Source organism: Triturus cristatus, chromosome 3_1 (assembly GCF_964204655.1).
Source record: "Triturus cristatus chromosome 3_1, aTriCri1.1, whole genome shotgun sequence".
Classification (NCBI taxonomy): domain Eukaryota; kingdom Metazoa; phylum Chordata; class Amphibia; order Caudata; family Salamandridae; genus Triturus; species Triturus cristatus.
The window spans coordinates 616002199-616022119 of NC_140583.1; the positions used below are offsets into that span (position 1 = coordinate 616002199).

General features: G+C 45.5%; 1 protein-coding gene across 4 annotated transcripts in view; it reads right to left on the bottom strand.

The window, feature by feature from the left end:
• The window catches only part of PCSK6 (proprotein convertase subtilisin/kexin type 6), a 1413069-nt gene that overhangs the window by 313992 nt on the left and 1079156 nt on the right, over window positions 1–19921 (bottom strand). For all 4 annotated transcript variants that reach the window (XM_085644552.1, XM_085644551.1, XM_085644550.1 and 1 more), the window contains 2 exons: window positions 13558–13661; window positions 8422–8539 (listed from right to left, as the gene is read on the bottom strand). In XM_085644552.1, the coding sequence (XP_085500678.1) occupies window positions 8422–8539; window positions 13558–13661 (222 nt within the window). The remainder of the gene's footprint in view (window positions 1–8421; window positions 8540–13557; window positions 13662–19921) is intronic.

Here is a 19921-nt window from a genome sequence, read left to right on the forward strand (position 1 = left end):
TTCTATTACAGGGTGCATACAGAGAAGACCCACCTTCTTGGACCCTCCGCAACACTACCTCTGAAGTCATACCCTCCTTCCCTTGTTTTGTCACCCTGTTTTCCCTTGGCGTGCCATCCGGTTCTCTAGGGTCTGATAGAGACGGAGGGCCGCAGGGGAAGACAGGGATATATCTTCAGGTTCCTGACGCTCCTGCAGAAGATTCTGAGCACCCTTACAGAACGCTAAGCCCTACAGTGTGTTCTGCCCGAGCGTCATGGATTTGGGAACAGTAACGTTGGCTGATGTGGCCAATATGATAGGCAATTTGCAAGGTGAGACCCAGGCCTTAGCAGCAAGGGTAGATGCCCTGCAGGGCCTACAAAGAGCGGGGCCCTCAGGAGAGAGAAGTACTGGCCAACAACCAGTTATCCATGTAACCACCCCCCAGTCCATTCCTCTAGCTCCGCCGGAGCGTTTCGCAGGAGACGCAGCCCGATGTGCCGCTTTCCTGAGTCAATGTCAACTACACTTTTCATGCAAGGCCGCTTGTTTTCCCTCAGATCAGTCTAGGGTGGCGTTCGCCATCTCTTATTTAAGCGGGTCCGCTGCTGATTGGGCTATACCCTTAGTGGATAGAGATGATCCTCTACTATATAACTATGGAGCCTTTAGGAGGGAGTTCCGTAAACTGTTCGATAGACATGTGTATACCCACGCGGCGGATACTGAGTTGCTAGCCTTGAAGCAGGGGAGCCATGATTTGGTCCAGTACATCACTTTCTTTAGGAGACTAGTGGTAGAGGCCAACTGGCCGGAAGAAAAACGAGGTGCACTCTTCTACAGGGGTTTGCGGGATGAATTAAAGGACGCTCTATCCCAAATAGTTGAGTTACCCGAATCCTGTCCTGACCTAATAGACTTAGTGATTCAAATTGATCATAGGTTAAGAGAACGAAAAAACGAAAAGGGAAAAGGGGAACCGAGATATGGACTGTTTAAAGAGAAGAAGAGTGAACTGCCAAAGTCCGTGGATGAGAGCGAGCCTATGCAAATAGGGATGGTGCGGGGCCCCTTGACGCAAGGAGAAAGGCAGAGAAGAAGGGCCGAGAAATTGTGCATGTACTGCGGTAAAGCCGGTCATTTTGTACGAGCGTGTCCTGTTAAACCGAGCCCTGTTAATCGACAGGGAAACTAGAAAGTCCGGGGTCCTTTGAGACCAGGCTCCCGGGCAGTTCAGGTTGTACGGTCTCCCCCGCTGATCACGACTTGTCCGCCACGTCACATTTCTATGTTTCCGCCTATATCGCCTTGGAACAGCAGGGATTACATGTAAGAATAATGATAGATTCTGGAGCATCAGGAAATTATATGGATGAAGAATGGGCCCGTAACAACCTAATACCCTGTGTAATGAAAGAGGTTTCCAATAGGGTCTCAACTATCGATGGCAGGCCGCTTGTCTCGGGACCGGTAACCCATCAAACAGAGCAGTTGCACATGAGTATAGGACCTCAGCATCAGGAAGACCTGTCCTTCGATCTGATTCATTCACCACACATTCCCGTGTTATTAGGAATCCCATGGCTAAGACTCCACAACCCCATCATAGATTGGGAAAACTCCCTTCTTGAATTTCGCCCTTCCCAAAGTCAAAAGGGAGTGATAGCTGGCACGCTAGCTGACACACCTCCTATGGCAGAAGCACAAGCGTCTGAGCTGCCTACCTGTTACGCCGATTTGAAGGCCGTATTCGACCCCCGAGAAGCAGAATCTCTCCCTCCACATAGGGTGTACGATTGCCGAATAGACCTAGAAGCGGGGGCTAGAATACCTTGCAGTCGTGTATACTCACTAACAGAAAAGGAAAACGTGTATCTACGACAGTACCTCGATGACATGCTGGAAAAGGGGTTCATCAGATCTTCACGCTCCCCGGCCTCTTCTGCATTGTTTTTCATTCCCAAGCGGGAAGGGGGATTGAGATGTTGTATTGACTATCGACGGTTGAATCAAGTCACCATCAAGAACCGTTACCCGTTGCCCCTCATTTCCTCCCTCCTTGACAGGGTGAGAGGCGCACAGTACTTCACGAAATTAGATCTACGTGGTGCATACCATCTTGTGCGAGTCAAGGAGGGAGATGAGTGGAAGACAGCATTTTGCACCAAATACGGGCTATATGAGTATTTAGTCATGCCCTTTGGGCTTTGTAATGCTCCTGCAGCATTTCAATTTTTCATTACTGAAGTGCTCAGAGATATGCTAGAAGATTATGTCATAGCCTACATTGACGATCTCTTGATTTATTCTGCCTCCCTGTCAGAACACATAATGCATGTACGGAAGGTATTAGAACGCTTACATGACAACAAATTGTACTGTAAACTAGAGAAGTGCTCTTTCCACACTCAAGAGGTGCCCTTTCTAGGTTTTGTGGTGTCTCCATGGGGTTTGGCAATGGATCCTGGTAAGGTGAAGGCTGTCTTGTCCTGGCCAGCGCCTAAGACGGTCAAAGAGTTGCAAAGCTTCTTGGGTTTTGCCAACTTTTATCGAAGGTTTATCAAGAATTTTTCTGATTTGGCATCGCCACTTACGGCCCTCTTGAAGAAGGGAGTTATCTATACCTGGTCCAGAACAGCTGAGAATGCATTCCAACAATTGCGTCTTTCTTTCACTCGAGCTCCCGTTCTTCACCACCCTGATCCGGCCCTGCCTTTTATTGTGGAGGTTGATGCTTCGCAAGTGGCCGTGGGGGGCGTACTCAGTCAGAGAGACCCTGTTAGTGGCCTCAATCACCCAGTGGCCTATTTTTCACACAAATTTACCCCGGCGGAATACAATTACGCGGTAGGTGAAAAGGAGCTTCTTGCTATAAAAAAGGCTTTTGAAGAATGGCGTCAGTATTTATTGGGGGCTAGGCATCAAACAACAGTCCTAACAGATCACCGCAACCTCCAATATTTGACATCCGCCAAAGCGTTGTCTATGCGGCAAATACGGTGGTCACAGTTCTTTTGCGAGTATGACTTTTGTATTCACTACCGTCCAGGGCGGAAAAATGGGAAGGCGGACACTTTATCTCGCTTAGGGTTTGATCACCCCGAACTGCCTTTGGAAGCCCCGACTATAGTTCCTAAGGAAGCCATCGTAGGTGGGGTTCTCTCTGAAGAAATGTTTCTCACCCAGGTTAGGCAGAGTCAGTCATCAGCAGAAATGGGGGGTGTTGTGGGTTCTCAGCCCACTACCATTCAGAACGGATACGTATGTGTACAAGGGGGAATAGTTTTACCCACTAGGGAACTACAGCAACAGGTGTTGGATTGGTACCACTCCCATACATTGGCAGGCCACTCAGGAATTAAAAAGACTACTCAGACAGTGCGAGAACGATTCTGGTGGCCGCGCATGCTGAAGGACATTATGACATATGTTAAGACGTGTCATGTATGTGCCCAGTCCAAAATCTCCCGCCAAAACCCAGTGGGCTTACTCCTGCCTCTCCCTGCTCCGCCGGGACCCTGGCATACTGTATCCCTTGATTTTGTTGTCGAGTTGCCGGTGACCCAAAACCACAACACTACCTTGCTAGCGGTGGTGGATATGTTTACTAAAACAGCTCATTTTGTTCCCTTGAGGGGGTTGCCTACTGCCAGTGAACTAGCTTCAGTGTTCCTACGAGAAATCGTCCGTCTACATGGAATTCCCTCCGTGCTGGTGTCTGATAGGGGGGCCCAGTTTGTGTCCCGGTTTTGGAAATGTTTGTGCTCCTTGCTTGGTATAGATGTCAGGTTGTCCTCTAGTCATCACCCCCAATCCGACGGGCAGACTGAGAGGGTTAACCAATGCTTCGAACAGTACATACGAACACAGGCATTGCAGAAACCTATAGAATGGGATGAATGGGTGTGGGTGGCAGAAATCGCATATAACAACAGCCCCCATTCCTCTACAGGCTACTCACCCTTCTATAGTTCTCACGGATTCCATCCCAAGTTGTTACCTACTGGAGTGTCCCAGGAAGGCCCTACCCCGGCGGCCAATGAATTTATCTCACGGCTGCGAGAAATCCATAGTTGCACCCGGGAGAACCTGGAAGCCGCAAAGATAGCGTATAAGGAGGGGGCTGATCTTCATAGACGGTTAGAACCTATTTATGAACCGGGGGATAAGGTGTGGCTTTCCACTAAACATCTGGCACTCCGTGGTCCACGCAAGTTCAACCCTGCCTACATAGGCCCATACAAGGTACACAGTGTGATTAATCCAGTGGCTGTGAAACTGGAATTACCTACCTCCTTCAAGATACATCCAGTGTTCCACGTTTCTCTGGTAAAGCCTGTGGAGTCAGGCACCCGGCTCCCGCGTCGTCCACCTCCAGTCTCTCTTTCAGATCCCTCTGAGTATGAAGTAGAATCCATAGTGGATTCGCGATTGGTGAAGAATACACTCCAATACCTTGTACATTGGAAGGGATATGGAGTGGAGGAACGTACGTGGGAGCCGGTCGCTAATGTCCACGCCCCTCGACTTGTACGCCTGTTTCACATGCGGCATCCTGATAAACCCAAGACGAGGGGGGCCGTTGTGGGGGGAGTGTGCTGTCATGCCCCGGGACACGAACTCTGATCCACAGACGAACCAGTATTTAAGGAGGCTAGGCGCGCACAATTGCGCTTAGCGTTCTAGCTTAGTTGCCTGATTTGGTCCGAGTGTTGAATGCCTGGCTTCCGGAAAGATTGCTTCCTGTTTCCGGAGTAGCGTGAATCCTTGCGGGTTCTTTTCGAGCGGTTTTGGCGTGCTTGCAAGACGCCAAAGTATTACCGTTGCGAGCTCTCCTGTTCCACCTTAGAGCTCGCTTGTGTGTGCCATTGTTTGTCGTCCATTCGTACGCCCTTTTTCCGTTTCCCATTGCTGCTTCTCAGACGCAGTGCGAGCACCTTGGTGGCGGTAAGATAGTGTGTATAGTGTGCTTGTCGTTTCTTTATCGGTGTCTTTCCCCACTCCGTTCCTCCACCCTGTTTTGCTATTATTTGAGGGTTCAGCTATCCCTTGCATCGTTCAGTCCCACTCATCCATCTAGTTCCTTGTCTTCCCTTTTAATGGGAATTCACTAATTCCTCCGACATCCGGAAGATCCACCACGTCCCACAACACTCACCCTCATATCTTACAACCCTGGTTCATTTCTTCTCCTTAAGACTGGTGGGATAGTTCTCCTCTGAGAAATCAGTTTCACTAAGACGAGGGGGGCTGCTAGCGTGAACCACGAAGTACGAGCCGATGCACGACTGAAACACGGTAACAGCGCAACGCGCTCCATTTTTCCTATGTGTTTACAAGTCTCTTAAGTATGAGTGAATCTAATCGTTATTGCCTGCTGCTTTCCTGTTAGGTCGTAGCCCACATCCACAGAAGTTCCATTGTACATGCCATTTGTAAATACCAGGAAGAGGAGTTGGAGTGGTTTCCATGAGTGAGTGAAAGACCTATAGTAGCTCGGATGTGATGTATGTTACCATTACATAAGTTCCTCTGACTTGTAGCTTATGTGATTTAGGAAAAACTGGTCATTCTATGCCTATCCTCTCCTGTGTACCTGGTATTCCCCATATTGGTGATTCCAATCCTGCCAAGAGATTCAGACCCCAGTGGTAGGTGAGCGTGCTGACATTCATTGTTTACTATTTATGTGACAGAGGGAAGAGTGATTAGTTTTCTATTACAGGGTGCATACAGAGAAGACCCACCTTCTTGGACCCTCCGCAACACTACCTCTGAAGTCATACCCTCCTTCCCTTGTTTTGTCACCCTGTTTTCCCTTGGCGTGCCATCCGGTTCTCTAGGGTCTGATAGAGACGGAGGGCCGCAGGGGAAGACAGGGATATATCTTCAGGTTCCTGACGCTCCTGCAGAAGATTCTGAGCACCCTTACACTGGGTTTAGTTTGTTCCAGCGATTGGATCCATTCCTCTAAGGGAAGCTTAGACCAGCGGCGACCGAGTGTCCAGGAAGAAAGTATGGGGCGTTTAATATTTTGCGGGGACCAGGAGAGGTCAATCAGTGAGTGGTCTGTCTACGGAAGAGGAGAGGGATCTGACCCCTGAAGGTTTTCTAAACTAGAGAACACCTGGTCTAGAAGGTGGCCTTTCACGTGGGTGGTAAGTGTGATTCTGGGGATTAGTTGGAGCATTGTGAGGTCCTTGGTGAGCTCAGTTGCGTTAGCGGCAGATTTCACATCAAAGTGTAGATTGAAATCCCCAAGTACAGTCAGGTTGGGTGCAGAGCTTGCTAGATTAGATGCAACCTCCAAAATAGATTGGTGAAAGGAACCTAGCGGGCCAGGGGGACGATAGACAAGGATACCGGAAAAAGATATGAGGGGGGAAAATTCTATAATAAAATGGGCGTTTTCATAGTCAGAGACTGGATTACCGAGCAGACGGCAGGTGTAATTATCTTTATGGATAACTGCTATCCCTCCACCCCTGCCTATTAAACGTTCTGCTCTTTGAATGGCAAATCCTTGGGGGAGGGTTTGAATGATATCAGGTTCTGAGCTAGTGTTCAGCCAAGTTTCCATCAGGAATAGAGCGTCTGGATCTAAGTCTGTCAGGAGCATCCAGATCTCTGTAGAGTGTTTAGGGAGAAATCTACAGTTTAATAAAAGAATTCTGAAGTGGTCAGAGCAAGTGGGGGGTTCAGAACGGACAGTTGTAAGAGTGAGATGGCAATGTGGACAGTGTCCGTGGAACTCTTCGGGAGCAATGGAATGCCAGGGGTTCTATTAAACTGTCTAAGCTGGTAGGATGAGTAGTGGTAATGCCAAGAAGGGGAAGATGCTGGGGTACCGGCCCCAGGGCCCTGTGGGGCGCAGACGGGCGCAGACGGGCGTGCCTTAGGCGGGCCTTCGGCGGGCCAGCAGCGCGCCCGCTGCGTGTGTCCGCTGCGCGGTCGCGTCATCACGCGCTTTTGAAGCAAAGTGGGGAGGAGGGAGACGCCTTGGTACAGCCACTAGAATGCTGACCTGGCGCTCAGCATAAGCGGAAGTGTAGAAGAAAGAGGCGCGCTTCAGAGCATTGAACACAGCTCTGTTCCCCCCAGTGTACAACAATAAAATCAGCTGTAATTCAACACAATTTTTAAAAGCACAATTTTAAACTAAAGGTTCGTTTTTACAAGTAGAGTATCGGGAGACTCACGCAAGTGGTCCGCCTCCGATCTTGATCCACCTACACTCCTAGAGCAAGGGTTTTAAAACTGGGGGTGGGCCCAGTCTCTTGTCAAATGAAGCATTATGCTGATAACAGAGCTTTGTTTTAAGCCGAAAAAAGGAGTAGCATTAAGCCGCTCTGTAATGGGCCATCACTAACATCTTGTGTCATTTATATCCGAGCTGGGAGTATGTGTCAAAAGGGAAAGGACTCCAAATATTCTTCAAAAACTTTACTCCCATTTCTAGTAATCACACTGTGGATACTTTTACATGTTAGTAAGGCCTGCCTGACCAGTATAGAATGTTTGCCAATCATATATGTGATTGCATTTTTTAAACAGTAACAACACTTAACTGCAATGTTTAAATAGATATATTTAAACATTATCAATTTAACAAAATAATTGTAAAAAAATTCAAAGTGGGACCAGATGATTTATTTCTTTACTGAAGGTCGCGGCATTAAAAAGTTTGAAGACCACTGTCATAGAGGGACCTCGGTCTTCTCCTTCTCAACCCCTTCCCCCCTCTAGTGAACATTGCTGCCTTCTACAAACTAAATTACACTAGGTTTCACACCATTGGGCACAGCCTTGTATAGGCCCAATCCCACTTATATGTCGTCTAAATTCTGCAGCATAGTTCCATGGGCCGAAGGAGCTACACACCCAGACTATTTGGATTTTAGATTTATAAATCTATCACCTTTTTAGATGCCTTAGCAATACTGTTTTTCCCAACCGTTGTAAATGTTATTGTATGTATGTTCATTTATTAAATCTATTCCAGCATTATAAATCAAAATTGCCTATTTTTATATGACCTTTTACTTTTATTCTATCGTCAAATGTATATGTACAATGTTTTTATCTATTGAAATATTCCTGTGGAAATATTTCCTAAAAGTGAGAAATCGCCTGCAGAGGAATTTCAATCGGGTTTTTATGATTGACATTTTGTCATTTGAGAAAGATCCATAACTTAGTTTGAACTGTTTTATTTTTAATTTAGGTTATTTTAATATAATATATTTTGATCCCAACAAAGTAAAAACTCACTGTGCATGCAAGGTATTTCTCTCATATCCTCCTATCCCACCAACAGTCAAGCCAAGAAGGACTCCAAAAGAACATTGCACATGTCAAAGCTTTAGTGAACCACAAAACAAGTGTACCTATTAATTAAGTCTCTCTAAATGACACATAAAACAGATTCACTAGGCTTACCTTGGTCTCCGATCCGAGCTTCCAATGCAAACATGCTGCGGTGGGACAGACTTCCATTTTTTTGCTTCAACGACCATGCTTTCTGCATCAACCAAACCAAATCCATAGAGGTGGCTAACTGAAAAGACAGAAGGCTCAGAGTTCTGCTTTTACACATGTAGGAGAATTCTTTGAGAGTGTTCAGAGACTCCAGACATCAATGATATAATTACTTTTGTACCCATCATATTTTACCATTACCCTGACTATTTTTCTTGTGCCACTCTACTTATTTACTATAAAGACCCACCTAATTAGTCCTTGTTCATTAAATGCATGCTTTCATTGGGGTGAGGTTTTGTTTGTGCTTTTGGGGCAGATGACAAGAAACAAATACTGAAGAAAGAAGTGATTTCTGAAAGTTTCGGAACACTAGTCATTTAAAAAAAAAAACACTACTTACCCAGTGAGCTCGTTGGTGGCGCTCTCAAACACCCACTGTCTGAAGACACTGACCAGCCCCGGACTCCGCCACGTTAACTGAATACGAATAACTCCAAGAGGTGGAGATACACTGAATGTCACTAATCACCAGTCCCCACACAGTAAGTATTTTTGTTGAGTAGAGTGGGCCGCAAATAATTTGACCAATGGAGTATTAGGCAGTGCCGCTACATTTTTCCATTGTAATGCTTAATCAGGCACATGGGCTTCTGCTGGCCTGAGGCTGCACACAGCAAATACATGCTTTAGTAAAAAAGCTAAAGTAAAGGGCCAACAAGGGGATCAATCACAAAACCAAAGAAATACTGCAAATAAAAGGTGTTGGAAATGTCCCAATGATGATAAATCTATGTGAAAGTAGTGACATGTACGTCGACATTTCAAATTATCTCTATTTCAGTGGCGGCTCCGAGCGTCGCCCGACTGCTCTGCAGCAGTAAAAGAGAGGAAAAAATAAAATGGTAATGACGTAATGTTATTATCATTATATTTTGTCCTCCTGCTGTGGTAGATGTGCATGAGAGGGCGGGGCAGGGCTGTAGAGCAAGGGATGAGTGGTAGAACCCTCCGAAGTCGCAATGACTGATTGGTCGGCCCTCTCGAGCAGCGCAAAACAGTCATGCACACTTTACCTGTCTTCCATGCAGGCGGCATTACAGCCTGCATGGAGAACATGCCCACCCTTCTAGCCCCTGGCTGAGCTCTGTGCCACGGCACTATAACCAATCACAACGCTGCATTGCAGCATTGTGATTGGTCAGGGGAGCCTGGCCTGTGCTTCCTGTTCCTGGAGTCAGACACAGGAGAGCAGGAGCAGAGACGTGGGATTCAGCTGTAAGGGAAGTGTTTATTTTTATTTATTTACTTTGCGTTCCATGCCCCCGCGCCCGTGTCACCACCGGCGAGCCGTGCAGGCTGCCACTGTCTATTTTGACACCATATATAACAGAATAGTTAACCTATTAATTTCCTCATATTGGAAGAACCTTTTCAGGAGTCTTCTACATTAAATATCTACTACTTTTAGTCCTGAGGATGGTCTCACACATTTGTATAACAGAAGACAGAAACATCAACATACATTCCATTACTTTCACATGGATTTATCATCATTGGGACATTTCCTACACGACAGGGATACACTCTCCAGGAGTGTTCCTTGTATTAAGAATGGAACACACATTTCTGTCTCAGTGGATATGGAACTATATGCAACTGATAGTTGGATAGATGTGTATATTTTGTTTTGCTGTTAATGGAACCCCTTGAAACCACTTGTTCAAATACATACCAACTGATTCTCATTATATTTCTGGTGCGCCTGCTTTTTAATAAAGGGGCTGAATATGATGTCAGGTGGACAGTTTCGTAAATAGGACCAACGACCTCCGGTCGGCGCTCCCAACCGCTTGATTAGGATGCGACTGAACACTGCTCGCACCTTTCCCTATGGGAGCATGTGTTATGGCTGTACCATAGTACATGCTCCCGTAGGGGAATGGGAGGTGGTGTTAATCCCTACACCCCGTGACAGGTGCCTACCACGGGCTGCAGGGATTAACGGGGCACCAAAGGTCCTCTTCAGGCCCCAACCGGAGGCCGCGTACCTAGGGGCCCCAAAACATGCTTTCCGATAGTGTTTTCATGTCAGAAAAGCCGGCGAGGAAACCCTGTGGGAAACCGTGCATCGTAATCCTAAGGGCGGGAAGGCCGTTCTTTGGGATTACAGGCCGGCCTATGACTAGCCGACGGGTTAAAGGAACCCGTCGGAAGCCAGTCGGAATGACCGGCTGGTTTCAATTCTGACCGGCTAATTCATAATCAGCCGGTCAGAATTGAAACTGACGATGGCGGTCGGAGGCTATTCAACCACCATCGTAAATAGGCCCTTAATGTTTTTGTTGCAAGAATCTGTAATATCAGATATCTAATTACTTCTTGTGAATCTCGTTCAGTGTGTTATAGGTTTCTAAACACAAATATTTATTTACAGAATTTCTTTGTTTTTGTAAATAATCCTCTTGATGGCCATTTAAGTTAGTTTATACAGTTGCCGGACCTCACAAGGGGTTATTGGGGTGTCATTGTTCCTTCCGTAATAGAGTAACAAGTGAGAAAATGCAGATACTGTATATCTTGTAGATATTTAAATGCCATTATGGTCAGCCTAAAACTGTAACAGATTGAGGAATACCTTCTTTGAAAGTAAGAGACTCTTCAGCTTCTTAGAGTGTTCTGCCAAAGACATAGAATTATGATCAGATACAAGGTGAGCCTTGTATATAACCATAGCGAAATGACTCCTCATTGCAACAGAATATTCTAGTATACAAATGTGTAACTGTGTTAGTTTTGATCACATACATTCAAAATTACAAGCCTTTGTTCACAAACTTTTTTAATTTAATAGTGCCCATTTGAGCATGAAAGAAATTTGCATTTGGCTCTTTAGGTCTTGACTACCAGACAACTTTTAAATGTATATTCACAAAAGCATTATGGACCATATCAGAAATGCATAGAGGGCTTACATCCCGCCCATTGCTTACCATTGGTTGTCTTTATTGTCATGTATTTGCTTGTTTCTTATTCGATGGGTTGCCTTCCTCTTCTAGTGTTAGTCCCTCTGCTGGAGCATACCCTCTTTAGCATCCTTTTGACTGGCTGACTTGTATCCGTACGGTGCTTCCATTCTGGGAACTACTTTGTTCTTTTTCATCAAGCACTCCAAGAGAGTGCATGTATTTTGTTGTTCTCTCTCACGTGCGGTTAACCTCCTACTCACCTGCCTCACCTTTTGCTTCCCATTCATCGGCATACCCATCCACTTCTCCATTTGATTTTTTTTTCTGTACTTTTTTGGAGGGCCTGGCAGCTGCTATTTGTTTTTTGGCAGATCTATATTCTAAATGGTGCTTTTGGGCAAAAGCAAATGTATTCATACAAGCACAATTACAAAATGATGGGGCCGGAAGCATCAGCCAACCCAACCGCCTTCTTTTTCAGTTTTTTCTGATGCTACACAGCCTTGGCAAAAAGCATTGACAAAGTCGAGAGGTCAACAGAGCGAGCCTACTGACATACAATCATATGCTTTGTTTACGTCTGTTCTTTGCTCTCTCTGCAACAGCAAGAAGCTGAAAATGACTTTGCCTTAGAACGTGGTCCTTAAAAAAATCAATAAAAAAATACACTTGTATGTCTCCTTACAGTATAGGGGCTTGGAGATTGCCTAATACCCTGTAGCAACATTGTCACTACTGCATAGGTCCTGCTAGGACTTGTCACCCCAGGACTCAGTGGAGGAGGAAAGCCCGATGACAATACCGTTGCTCCTGGCACCACTTTCCATGCGACCATGCATACTTGACTTCTCTCTTGCTTGGGAGCGAGCCAGCCCTGCCACTGCAGAAGATGACTCATGGTCTGCGGCACCTCTTGAGCCATGCTGTAAGCTAGACATAGGCTGGTAAGGCTGGGTCTGCAAACACTTGCCTCCATCTGGCCACCACAGGGTAGTTCCAGTATTGCAAATGGCCAACTCATTAGATTGGCGATGGAGGCCTCCCGCAGTCTCAAACCAGGTTCCTCAAGCCATATCATACAAAGAGAACCACCAAAGATCACATGCAAGACCCAGGCAACAGGGTAGGCCAGAGTCTGCTACAGACTGTTCCATATGCCCCGTACAGCTCTCAACAGCTCCTTGAGGCCTAGCAGGTCACAATAAGATTTATAGATATATATATTTTGAGAAGTGTGCTACCTGGCTTCCCACACATAAATCAAGGAGCTGCAGTGTAATAAATCGCTGGTCCTTGCGAGACCAGGAGTTTGAGGCCTGCACTTATGTGTGTACATTTGCACCTCCCCCAGAACAGGATACTATAGAACGGGTTTGGAAAGAGCTCTGGTTGCCTCTGGCGAGGCAGGACCCCGCAGTCCTCGGGGTAGGCCCCTGGTCATCTTGTTTAGTCTTGAACTCCATTTAGTGGAAAAGCTCCAACTATGCACTACAAAAACTATCAATTTATGGGCGCTATATCTTCTACTGATGCAGCTCACTGTTTGAATGGGCAACTCTTGCTTTATCATTGCAGCACATTGGCATACTTTTGTGTCATCAAAATGTGATGCATTCTTGGCCAGTCTCAAGTGCTCATTCTTAAACATGGATATTATAAAGGACATGTGATGATTTTGACCACAAGCTTGGAAATGCAGCATACCAGTGACCGGCTCACGACCAGCACCCACACACCCAAGGTTGTTCTCTTAACCTAGTGCAATACATACGGCCGAAAGGAAGACCCCTTCAATCGCAAGACGCTGCCCTTTGGAACTATCCCTTCTTTGCCCCTTGACCTCCATAATGGATACTTGGAAATACGGCACGGCCTGAGACCCATATGCAATAAAGCTTTTTCCCATAGACACAAAATGGGAAAAAACCCTTTCATACACCTGGCCCTTAGACTTCCACTTCCACAGCTGTGTGGAGCAATTGGAACTGGTTCAGCTGCGTGTCGCCCTGCAGTACTAACGTACAGCCACCTTCCTCCCTTGTTACACACGTGCATGCTGTGGACAGGCAGGACGGGTGCCATACATGAATAATAAACACAACACAATCCACAGAGGCCAGAGTCTCACCTTTGCGTCCTGTCCCGGTGGTTTTCCAGTCTGGCGCTCGAAGGTGCACAGGCCGAGACGTCTTCACTATGATGTGCTGGACGTCTCTCCACGTTAAGAGAGGGCTGTAATGAAAGCACAAAACCAAGAACGTGTCACTCTCTAACCAAACATACAGGTCCATCTGTAGTCGCTGCTCCGGGCACTTGGCCTGCTTCGATGCCAAAGAGTTGTGCTTTACCAATGCCAGATAACATAACTAGGCAAATGAGGAACACATTGGTGAGCCCCATTGACAGGCAAGTTGGACAGCATTTCAGAACTAGGAAGGGTAAAGCCTTTTATTCTGGTTCTTAATGAGCACTATTTTATAATGGATTTGGTGCAGCAAGACGCACACAGCCATTTGTGATTTGTGTCTGGTACCGGTAGACACACACAGAGAGACTTGTAAACACTGAACCGTGCCTATGCTTAGCTTCGCGTAAGCAGAGGAGAGCTCTAAATATTGCAACGTATATAGCATGTGTTTACTGTATGCATACACACAGACAGTAAACACTGCAGGATTTATGTAGTATGCTTCGATCAGACAAACAACCGGACATGAATGTGTAGTGTGCTATTCGGAACAAGCTATGCATTTGAAATTAGGCAAACATAACTGAAAACAGGGGTGTTGCATATGTGTTACGTTTGGTAAGTGAAAGGTGTGTATTTACCTTTGTCCCGCTGTGGCTACCCTATCTTTGCCTGGATTTGAATTTAGAACGTGAGGAGGGGAGGGCGGGGGGTAGCGGGGTCGGGGGGCAGCATTTGGAGCCAGTGTTTGAAGGGTACGGGCGTTTTCTGTATTTAGTGCTTGAAGGGTGCGGGCGTTTTCTGTGTTTGTTGTGTGAGTGTAATAAATGAAAGTTATTACACTATTCTACTGTGCTCGTGCGTCTTCCGACTCAAGTATTAGTGATTAGCAAATGTTAGAAATGGGGTTTCTGGTTGGCTACGGTATGCACCTAAGCCAGGCAGAACCCACCACTCTAGTCAGGGCAAGCAGTGAGTAAAGCGTTTGTGCAACCCACACACACACCAGTAACACACTAGGCACACCACAAAAGAGACTTGACACAAGGGTGTATAAAAATATCCTTTGTATTGTACATAAAACACTTTAGACCATAATCACATAAATCACTTCACCAACCAGGCGATTGTCATGATATCACTTAGATCATAAATCACTTTGCCATAAGGCAATGGTCATAACTGCATCGGTAGTGCAATCAAGTAAACACTTTATAGGTTGCACAGGTTACAAAAACACCATAACTGCACATACATGGCGAATCCTGAAGTAATGCCTGTTATCCTGAAAAATGCAAAGCATACACAACATAAATCATCACATCAGGAAATAAAATGCAGTAGGAAGGTCAGAAAAAAAAAGCGCATGGGTTGCCACACATCATGGTACATCAATCACCATACCTCATTAGCAGCTCATCATCTGCCGTAGACCCATTGACAACGTGTCACAGGAGCTCCTGTGCTCCTTTTATATATCATACAATACACAGAGAGAGCCTGGCTGTAAGAGTAGCATGCATGTAGGCCACAGGAGCATTTGCGCACTTACTTGTAGGAATATGGTAATTATAGATTCCTGACTGAGTGTAGGGTCACCTACCCTCCTACAAAGGACAATATGGTAATCCTCGGAAAGCTCCCTATTTTACGAAGCAAGGGCCTCCATCGAGAATTTCCCCGGGATAGGGATCCAACAAGAAAATGCCCCCAAGGTATGTCACACTGAGAGTGGGGTTGCACACACACCAATTCGGCAGGTAGACCATGGTGGGTCTCTCACTCATCAAAGGGCCAAGTAGCAGCTGCCCGCGAATATGCGGTGCAGCTACCTCAGCGTGTTAGAGACCTCAAGCGGTCCTGTGCTGCTTCACCCAGGCAGCGTAACTCAGAGCAAAGACACGCGGGTCCCTCGCAACCCCCACCCTACTCCTAGAGTGAGGCGCTGCTCGCTCCCCACTATGCTCTGTTTGTGCTCAGTGGTGCATTGGGGATTAGGTCCCACCGTCTCCCAGGCTCTCCAGGTTTCTCTCGCTCTGGCTGGGGAGGCGGCGCAGAGGGAGTAAAGAATGCAGGGGGAGATCCCTCTGAGCTCCCGGTGCTTCTTCGGGGTCCGAGGTTAGTACTCACCACGGGCTTCCAACCTGGGACCCATGACGCATTCCCCACGGGCCGATCTTCATGCAGTGCCCGCCACACTGATAGACAGAGGAGCGATCACCAAGCGTTTCCATCGGGGGCAAGAGCAGCCACAGGGCGATCACACATAGCGTCTGTAAACAGGTGGAATGCTCCAAACAGTACCTCGCTTCAGCTTGGCATTAACAAATCACTCACCATGAGCTGGGAGGAAAAGAGGAGCGCTACTGCACAAACTCTCCACGGAAGCTCTCTCCACATGCTTTATTTAGGAAGAGCACAAAGTAAAACAGAAAAGGGGGCACACCACTTAGTCCCTGGAGAACACTGGGGCAGAGAACAGGGCACAGGCAAGCTAGCACACATGGTCACTTGGCAGAGTGGCAGTTCCTTCAGCCACCCAGCAGGCCGCAAACAAGCAGGTAGTCCAAAATGGCGGTTCTTCCTGGCACCGAGAAGTCCTCTGGTGTACAAACAGCAACTTCTGGTTACAAGTCCCACGCAGTGTGTACCATCATGGGGTCACAGCCCCTGTACTTATAGTCCAAAAGTCTTCGTTCTGGGGGCACATCAAACCCCTTTCAGAAGTGCACAACACTCCCATTCAATCCAAAGCCCTGGCTCACGGCATACAACAAGGGGGCGGAGACAGCACTGGGAAAGTCAGGCACAGCCCTGTTCAGATGCAGGTGCAGCCCCTCACACCACGCTAAATGCAGATAAGGCCTATTTAGGTGCAAGGGAAACTCCTCCCACCACTCTAAATGCAGCCAAGGTCTATTCAGTCCAAGTGCTGAGTCACTCAGGAAAGGCAGGACACAGCTCAACCCCCCTTGTGATTGGCTCCAGTGAATGCACATCCCCTTCTCCTATCAGTCTAAACCAGACAGTGAATACACAACCAGGAAGGGCACAAAGCATCATAAGCACACAGATATGGTCATTTCTAACATAGCAATAACCAATTTGCTTTCACCAATAAGCATGATTTATTACTACTATTCCAAACATACCAAGCATGGCCCTGTTACACCTTTCATATCAGAAATTATCACTGAAGCACATATCAGGGAATTCCCAATGCAAACCTATGAGAGGGCTGCCTCAAAACAGTGAAAAATCAAATATGCTGTTCGTCACTACCAGGACATGTCACACAACAAAGGCACATGTCCTACCTATTACCGATACAGCACCCTGCCCATAGGGCTACCTAGGGCCTACCTTAGGGGTTATCTATATATAGTAAAAGGGGAGTTTTAGACGTGGCAATCACTTTAAATGCTAAGTAAACTGTGTGCCCTGGCCCTCTACTGGCAGAGGCCTTAGACAGGTTTGAAAGGCTACTTCAGTGGGTGGCGCAAGCAGTGCTTCAGGTCCACTAGTAGCATTTAATTTACAGGCCTTTGGTATATAGGATACCACTGTACAAGGGACTTACAGGTAAATTAAATATGCCAAACAGGTGTAGACCAATCTTACCAAGTTTACAAGAGAGAGCACGTGCACTTTAGCAATGATCAGCAGTGGTAAAGTGCACAGAAGCATAAAACCAACAAAAAACAGGTCAGAAGAAATACAGGAGGAAGGCAAAAACTTTTGGGGATAACCATGCAAAAGGGTGCAGTTCCAACACAGCGCCACTACCATTTCTACGCCCATCTACTGCAGCCCTCTGAAATGTATTGCATTTACTCTCTGCCGATTTCCCTTTGACCAGGTGTTGGCGATTTTTTACTCTACTTATATGCATATCTTTTACTCTGGTGAGTGTTCCCTCACTGTCATATATATAATGAAATTCTGTCTATGCTTTACCTGTTAAAGATAACAAGTGGACCTTCAGTAACAGTTAAGAATCTTCAAGATCCACTTAGAGTTCCATTGCATTTATGTGCTCATGTAACTGCTTGGAAGTAGTGTCTTGCTGGACACGTAATGATGCAGCCTATCCCTGGAGGCAGCCGAACACCAACCCCACACACATCCATCACAGGCGTGACCAGTCAAGTGACTCTGAGAATAGAAGGGGCCAGACACACGTGCCCTGGGTCAGTTCCACACCCAGACTACCCATGTCTGCGTCATTATTCCACTAGCACCACTACTCCAAATGCAGTACTAATGCATCCCCACGCTCCATGTTTATACATCATGTGAGATATTTTGTGTGGCGTGCATGCCGCCATATTTAAGTCTGGCAATCTTTTCTGTATTGCGTATTGCTATTTTAGTGCGATACGCATGCACAACAATCATTATTATTGGATTCAACTGATTTTATCGTTCATTGTTGACATCTGCAATACACATGCATATTATTTAACCATTTACATATTGGAAATACACTTGCATATTATTTAACCATTGCATTTTGTGTGTTCCTCTGTTTCATGATTGTGGCACAACTGCAATATGCACGCAGGATATTAAGTTAGTAGTATTTTGGCATTGCTTCTATTTTAGCGCCTTTCTGCATTTTTACAGATAAATTCATGAAGAATGGAGAGAATATTTCCATAAGTATATTTCCACTTTTGAAGACAAAGATTTTTCACGAGAATGCAAAATAAAATGCACCCCGTTGTCTGGGACATGGTGGTTTCAGAATGCAAAATAAAATGTACCCCATTGTCTGGGACTTGGTTGCTTAAGAATCTATGACAGTACAGACTAAAAACTAAGACAAGTTGATGTTGGTGATGTGTACACTCCTGTGACAGACGACCATAATATAGATCTTCTTCCGACAGCCTGTGTTGCATTACATTTAAATAAGAACCTAATGAGACAATTGCAGGCTACATTTCTGCTTTGAATAAATTAGCTTTGTCCTGTCGATTTGGCAATTTGCTCGAGTTAATCAGAGACCAAATCATAATGTATACGGACAAACCAAATATTCAAGATACACTATGGGTCAATTGTGATTTGGAGCTGAAGGAAGTTATCACCAGTGTAAAAAAAAAAAAAAGAATTATCTAGCTAAAACAAGAAACATCTAAAAGGAACACACGCATGTGGTAAGCAAAGTTAAACAAGGGAAGTACAGTACTTGGAACAAACCTACTTTTGAAGTAGATCATAAGGAAAACAAATTCATGATCAAAAAAGTGGCTAAACTACCAAGACACGTTTGTATGTAATAAATGCTACAGGTGTGGCAGTCATTATCACCTTGCAGATGACAAGTCTTGTCTAGCTAAAAACCAGAAATGTTCTGAGTGTGGTAATATGGGACCCTTTGCAAACGTATATCATAAGGATAGCAATAATTCTTAATTTGTGTCTAACGAAGATAAATGTTTGTCAGTTGAGAGAAGTGATGATGATTGTCGTTTAAGGGTGGAGATTTTGAATGTTGATGGATCAACTTGGGAAAAATCTGGTTTGTGATTTAACTACAGGTGAAGTTTAGATCAGTATTGTAGCCTATTTAGAGTCACCATACACCTTTGTTAATAAGGATGTGTAAGGAAAATAATTTGTTCCAGTTTTGGGTGAAAATTTAGCGGTTAGACATCAGGCCAGACTGTTTTAATGGGGATCCCATAAATGTTTTGGGATTTCACAAACAGCCATTCCAATTTAAAACTGGGGAAACGTTTTGCAAACTATACAGTCCACAGAAAAGTCCCTCACTCCTGGGGTGGCTGGAGGAATGAAAAGTTGGGAATTCAATTAGACTTCAACAGCCCAGAGCCAGTAATGGTAGTTGAACAAGAAGAAGATGCAGTAGCAAAGGTGTTACTTTTTTTCCCCAGTATATTTTCAGATAACATTGGGGAGTTAGAAATTTAGACTTAAACTTGTCATAAAGAGTAATGCTTTATCTTATGTTCAGATTAGGCAAAATCCTATATCCATTATTGATAAACTATTGCTACAGTTGGAAAAATTATAAGAAGCAGACGTGGTTGAGCCAGTAGAAACTTCAAAAAGAGTGACTCCATTGGTTGTGGCACACAGTGTCTAATGAGAAAGTAAGGCACTGAATGGACTTCATTGACCTTAATAAAAATATGTTAATTTATGGATTTCCTCTACGTAGGATAAAGTAATTTTTGGCTGTCAAGAACGGTGTATAATGGTTTTCTACCATGTATTCAACTGCAGTGTATCATCAAGTGCCATTACACCCAGAAAGTAGGAATTTGAACACTTT